The 7,506-nt window shown below is 33.1% G+C and overlaps 1 protein-coding gene and 1 pseudogene across 1 annotated transcript; both read right to left on the minus strand.

Moving 5' to 3' along the window:
* Nucleotides 1-1,030: 1,030 nt before the first annotated feature.
* LOC127123088 (uncharacterized) lies at nucleotides 1,031-1,660 on the minus strand. The gene has a single exon (XM_051053346.1). The coding sequence runs from the start codon at nucleotides 1,658-1,660 to the stop codon at nucleotides 1,031-1,033; it is 630 nt and encodes a 209-aa protein (XP_050909303.1).
* Nucleotides 1,661-6,171: 4,511 nt separating this feature from the next.
* On the minus strand, nucleotides 6,172-7,184 carry LOC127123089 (uncharacterized; annotated as a pseudogene).
* Nucleotides 7,185-7,506: the final 322 nt, after the last annotated feature.

The raw sequence follows: 7,506 nt of genomic DNA on the forward strand, positions 1-7,506 counted from the left end.
ATCAGTCTTGGATTCTGGCTTCTCACTAGCAAACACAGGAAGATGCAAATTCTTCACAAATAACAAATCCTTCATTTTTCCCTTCCACGAGTGATAATTAGAGTCATTCAAACAAATCATTCTATTTGTATTTGCCTCCATCATTCAAACAAGTCAAACAGCCCCTTAACCAAAGAGCTCTGATGCCACTCTGAAGGGAAATTCAACAACAAATAACAATAACAACTCTAACAGAGCAATATGCAGCGGATAATTGTAGCACCTCAAATTTGCACCTCCCATTTGTATATACATTTCATTTTTAGGTCATTAATATTGCATTCACATTGCATAGTCCATTGCAGGTCATCAGTCAAAATTGATCAGGAGAATCCACTTGTGCAAGAGAGCAAGGGTTTTTCCATGAGACAAAGGCCCTATGGTTGTTCTAGAGAGCTTACATTACCCAAGGATCATTTTGAAGCAACTTGACCAAAGGCTGGAGGCTCAGAAGTCCACAGTGCATGACCAAGTCATCTGGGGCCCAAAAAAGTCAACTGCAAGTCAACTAAGGGCTAGGAGGTGGAGAAATGATTTGAAACACTTCATTCATGTCTAAAAGAGGTTTATTCAACATGTCAAACTCATACCTTGAATATTTTTAAGCCAGATCAAAAGTTTCCCAAAATGGGAAGTGACGTGTAATTTCAAGTTTCCAAAAATGGCAAGTTTTTGGACCAACTTCAACTTGACTTTCCAACATCAAAGAAGCTTCAAATGAAATTTTGTCCAACATGAAAGTTGAAGATCTTTCTCTCCCATTTCCAAAAAGTCCAAGATCATGAGCATCCGATAATAATTTTAGAAAATGAATAAATTACACGTAATCACAAGTTAGTGTCAATTTCGGATAAAATATCTAGTTTTATCAATGCTAACAATTTCAAGCACCAATTTGCCTATTCACTCTTCAAATTAACTATGCATTCTACTGGTAAAATTTACTCTTGCATAATCAAAAAAACAAATTGACCCTATAGTGTGTAATTTTTTACCTTCTGAGAGATTTATCCACAGCCATGTTACAAATGTAAGGAGAATCCCTCGGAGGAGTAGGCGAAGGAATCGAAGCATTAGCACCATTTTTATCAAAAGAAATCTCAACAGTCCCCGCCAACTGCATTTCTCCATCTTCCCCATCAACAACCCCTCTATAAAACCCAACCAGCGTCGCCATATGCAGCATCGAACTCCTTCGCTCAACCAAATACCGTTTCACAAGAAACCTCAACACATTGATATATCCTTTCGGAAACATCATCGATTCCGAAAACGAATCCGCGAGTAAACACACAATGGGATCCACTTCGTTGTCTCTCATGACTCGAACCCAAACCGTACCGGATTCGAGTTGCTGTGAGTAGAGGAAGGAGGAGAGGAATTGGAGTTTGTCAAGTTCGTCGTTTGTGAGGAATTTACCTGTTTGAATGATGGGTTCGGTTAGGGTTTGGGATTGGGAATGGGAAGAAGATGAGAGTTTGAAGTGGGGATTTGGGATTAGGGGTTTTCTATGAGGAAGAGATGAGAATGTAAAACGACGAGTCGTTTTGGTGGTGGTGGTGATGATGTTGAAGCGGTTTTGAGGGTCTAAGGAGAAGGAAAGTGAAAGTGTTGTAGCCATGGTTATTGAAATGAAGAAAATTGATAGTGGTGGTGAAAGAAAAGATGAATTAGTTATTAACTACATTTAACTGAGTTTGGAAGCAGTGTTCAGCTAAGGGTGTGGACCCAGTGGCCCCACTTGTCTATATGATGCTACATTTTTTTAAATTGTAATAACGGATCATGCGCATGCCATCTAGGGGTGGACAACGGTTGGCTACAGACGGTTTTGATATTTCAACCCACTGCCGCATATTTTGCATATATATGTTTACGAGATTAAAAATGGTGAGTGTTATGAAACATGGCATTCATGGATAGAGAGAGAAAAGTTTCAAACTTTTTCTATTGACTAAGATAGAATATTACAAATGAATGAAAAGTTTTCTTTTAGTGAGGTGATTACAATTTTATATACTATTATTTCACTATCACTAATATGTGACTAATCTATATTTTCAATAGTCTCCCGCAATTTGGAAGGTGTATATAACACTTCCAATTTGGAATGAGCAATGGAAAATTACATCAACCAAAGGAAAATACAATGAAATCATTGTTTAACCACCATCGAGCAGAAGCCAACATCAACACGGCCATGAGGCTAAATACTTAACCACCAAGCAAAAATTAGACATTAAAAATTTAACCATTCGGTAAAAGCATAACATCAAAGCCAATTAAGGCACAAAGTGTAACCATCAAGAGTACAATACACTCAAGACAGAAGCACAACAACAATGCTTAACCATTCATAGCAGAAACTCAAACGAATACTTAACCACCATGGATAAAAGCTCACAACAAGCCAATAAGGCTAAACACTTGCATCAAATAGGGCAACAAATAACAAATCAATAGGTCAATGGAAGAGTATATCCATGTAAATGTGTCTTCAAACCATAAGAGAAACGTATGCATGTTGATGTGTCTTCAAACCATAGACCAAGAATCGAAAGCTTCCAATAATGAGGCAAAATCATACGCAAAGAAACATGCTTGCAGTTGATGTAACACAACAGAATCTTGTTAATCCTTATTTGTGGACTTTAAACTTTCAGTAGGGTCCATTTAGGCATTTCCAGAATTTTTAAAATTTCAAATGAAATAGAAGAAAAATGAAGAAGGTTCTAAGGTGACCAACTTTAAAACATCATTACATATTCCAAACTCCAAACAAATAACATATCCTAACGGCAAACATATTCAACAAGAAGCAGAAAACTGCAAGTCTTAGCCAATTTACTGCATCATAACAACCATAAGATAATTCCAACAAAAAATCATCTTCAATCTTCATTCTTATGGAGAAACTAGTTCATGTGCAACCAACAACATTAGTCATTAACTAATCTAACATAAGATGCATATGATCACGTGAATTACATACATCTTGAATCATCAACCTTTGACTCACAACATCAACTGGGGTCTAAACAAGTTGAGTTATCAATGTTGTAGTTAAACCAACAACTGTATTGGTAATTGTAACAGCAGTTGATTCAACAAGACCAAATCAATTATATATACCCCACATGTATCAAAGTCTACATATGAAGTAAGGGGTGTCCATTTTTACTCATATTTACTCACACTACTTCCAATCCCAAAATGTGAAATTAGTGTTAAGAGACTTTACAATAGCAGTATTGATGTATGTTTCATCCATCTTACTTAATAACATATGCTTCAAGCTCAATTTCAAGCACAAGCAAGACAAAATCGTTCAAAACATATAGGTTGGCATATGTGCCCATTCATTCACCCCATTGCATCATTCATAGTAGAATTTCCAAAAAAAAATCATATATCTCAAATATTTAACTAAAATTATATATCATTTGTAGAACATGATGTTGTTGCAGACTTTAACAAGAAAAAAAACATATATCCTTCCAATTGTACCAATTAACATCAAAATCCAAAATCATCACAAAACCAACAAATCTAAATTGGATCAGTTTGGTGAGTTTAAATCCAACGAACTTGATCGGGTGCAGATATTCAAGCATAAACCTCATATAAAATTCAGTATTTAGTGTTAATTTCAAGATCAAGAAATTGGAAACAAAATTGAATCCAAAGCCAAAATATGAAGATTGTTGGTTTTGCTTGATGAACGAAACTAAAACCCTATGAATGAAGGGAAAACGAAAAAAGGAAGCAGAGGAAATACAAATATGGATTGGAAATAAAGTCAATTGAAAATGAATCTCATACGAAGGAAAACATAATCAAATTGAAACAAATCAAAGGCAATCGAATCGAGAAAAAATAGAAGAATCAGAATGAAGTAAACGAATTGAGAAAAGGGAAATAGAAATAGAACGAGAAAGAGAATGAAAATTTGAGAAAATTCAATTTTCCCGAGAAATGTAGTGGAAAGATTTGGCAAGGTGGATACCATATTAGCTATGATACCATGTTATGAAACATGTCATCCATGGAAGTGGAGAGAGAAAAGCTCTAAAATCTTTGTATTGATCAATATAAAATATTACAAATGAATGAAAAGTCTCCTTCTAGTGAGGTGGTTACAACTTTATATACTATTATCTCACTAGGACTAATATGTGACTAACCTATATTTTCAATAGTGGGAAAGAAAACTCTCATCATTAATATTTATATGTTTTAAGAGCATAAATTAAAAATGGTGTTTGAGTATATGAAGTGTTGTGTGATGTTTGTATAGAGAAAGAGAGGAAAATAATTGTGGTGTTAGAGAGAGAGAGAGAGAGAGAGAGGGAGAGAGAGAGAGAGAGAGAGAGAGAGAGAGAGAGAGGAAGGGAGAGAGAGACAGAGAGAGAGAGATGACAAAGAATATGAATGAAAAAATTAAGGCATAATTAGTCACCAAGTCTTTTAACTTAATTTAATGTTTCGTTTTAGTCCCTTAACTAAAAAAATATTACAAATTAGTCCCTTAACTTCACTTATGTTAATCTATTTGGTCCCTTCCGTCAATTTCTGACAAACAAAAACAATAAGTTCTAGTGACGTGGCGTGACAGTAAAGACATTGGTACAAATCTGAGTCAGCTTATGTAGTTAAAAATGGATACACTGTTTAAACGACAAAAAATTTATTTTCGTGGAAACACCGCAATTTAAATAGTGAATCGGTTTTTAACTACATATGATGACTCAAATTTATACTAATGGTGTTGTTGTCACGCCACGTCACCATAACTTAACATTCTTTTTCCATATATTGACAAAAGAGACCAAATAGGATAACATAACTGAAGTTATGAGACTAACTTGTAATGTTTTTTAGTTAAGGGACTAAAACGGAATATTAAATTAAGTTGAGGGACTAAAACATGTACTAAGCCAAAAATTAAATACAAATATACAGGACGCGTGAATAGCGTAGTGGTTTTGCAAGAAATTTCTAATTAAATAACATTTAATTAATAATTGTGGGTCTCAAGGAACAACTATGTGAAAGTCTATCCACACCTATTCAGAGAGCTATCAGAGTTTCGATTGGTTATGGATTTCGTTGGACCAATTTTTAGCATTCGAAATTGACCAGAACAATCCATTGAAACTCGAATTTTACAGTCTTTTTACCCAACACCCATCTGAACTCGTCCGTGTTTACAAATTTTGGATCGAACATAGCGGGTCCCAAGTTTTTATCCAACCCTAATGCTAACGAACGCCCCCGAACATTCTTTAAGAATTGAATACACGCATTTTAAAAATACTTACCTTTTTAAGCTTTTAAAGAATGTCTCTGAATACATTGGTTAGGATTTTTCTATAATAAAAATAATAATAATAATAATAATAATAATAATAATAATAATAAATCATGGAAGGAGATCATCTTCATTCACATTAATGTTTAGTGAAATATGGACCGTTTATTTTATTTACATTATATTTTTCAAATTATAAAAATTAAAATTGAATGGTGTATTTTTTTCACTAGAGAGAATTCATGTCCGTAAATTAATGATGTTTTGGATAATTCGATAAAATTTTAAATTGAAGACAATTTATTACATAAATTTAAGTCTAATCGAGGAACATGTAAATATTGGTGTTTTTTTGTTTAAATGCTTCATTTGCTTTTTTTTTTACAAAAGATGATAAAATATCAATTAATATATGATTAAAATAAATATCTCAGCAAATTTTGTTATAACTTGCATTATAAAACTTTGGAGTAGGATATGTACGAAGAAGTTTATAGACATTTCATAATCTACAACAATAACATAAAAATGAGTTAATGGTGATAACTAGAGTGCGTTAATAGGACAATTTTAAAACATGAAAAGAATAGACCGCCGGGGGAGTTTTCAAAAGTACATTTGATGGAAAATGGAAGTAGGTAATAACTGCAATATTAAATGTAAATGTTATATTTCATTACATTATCGGACATGTGCAAGGCACGAGTCTGGTTCAAATTTGTATATATTTGATTAAGATTATTGTAATAGTAGATAAAAATATATTAATTATGTATAAAAAACAAATTACATGTGCTTTCATGAGATTCACATTGTTTATGTCACACATTTTGAAAAACTTCTTTGTACATTATATTTGATATCGAATTAGTATGTCGACTATCTTCATTCGTTATCAACAACTTTAAACCTCCTAATGAAGTGACTCTTGAAATTTCCATATATAATTGACTGTGTGAAATAACAGATGAAGAAATATAAATCCAACATTATTTAGTGATTGACCTTGACTCCTATTAATTGTCATTATAAAAGAAACAACCAATCAAAATTGTCTTCGCTAAAATTTGAAAGAAATTTGGATATCGAGTGGTGTCAAGGACAACTTAGGTATAAAGACCTTATCTTCAATATTACTTTCTAATATAACATTTCCTTCAATAACATATTTTTCCATCTTGGTGATTATCAGGCGAGTTTCATTGCACAATAACATTACTAGTACCCGGACTTTAATTTTTAACTTGTGGTTTGGGATTCCATAAATATTAATGGTTTTCAAGAATTTTGGTGTGTGAATGGCATCGACTACATCAATCTCTGTATTGAATGAATATAGACTATCCTAACTAAAATATGTTTTTTCTTTGCCCGAAAATAAATCCAACACATAATCATTAATCATATCAAAGTTGGTATTTTTTTGAGCCAATATAGCCCTACTTTGGAAAAAATATATCTCGTTAATATTATCTAAAATAGAAGAATATGTGCTTTCAACCATTGTCGCAATATGAGTGTTATTTGTTGTATTAAGCAAGTCTTGTGGAATATCAAGTGTAATATCAATGTCATTAGAATCTCCAATTGAACCATCTTCAATACCCAAAACCCAATCAGAAAATTGCTTTAGCTCATCATTATCTGAATTTGATTGACCACTTAGAAGTCTCATATTCTTGTTAAATGTAAGAACTTCACATGAATCACATAAGTATGATGAGTTTATTGTAGCGTGCAAAACTTCCTGACTAGTTCCTTTTGGTATAACATGTAGAATTTTCCTAAAATCACCACTGAACACCACAACTTTACGACCAAATAGAGTGTTCATATCAGCTTTATCATAAGACTAAAGAAGGGGCAAATCTTAAGCAAACGTATCACACCCTATTTACGCTTACACTTAAGCACGTCATTCACCTACAGGGCTTCTCATCTCACGTAAACGGGACACCAAAAACCACTATAAAACACCATCGTTCATGGCTTCTCATCTCCGTGGACAAGTCCTAACCACCATATAGTGTAATATACCTACAAAGGTCTTTGAGTTCTCATGGCCTTGTGGGAAAAACACGTACACATATTCTTTTTTTTATCAATACAAGGAGAAATTAAAAATTTTGGATAATGTTTTTTTAAAATTTCAGCTT

Source organism: Lathyrus oleraceus, chromosome 2 (genome assembly GCF_024323335.1).
Source record: "Lathyrus oleraceus cultivar Zhongwan6 chromosome 2, CAAS_Psat_ZW6_1.0, whole genome shotgun sequence".
In the NCBI taxonomy this organism is placed as follows: Eukaryota; Viridiplantae; Streptophyta; class Magnoliopsida; order Fabales; family Fabaceae; genus Lathyrus; species Lathyrus oleraceus.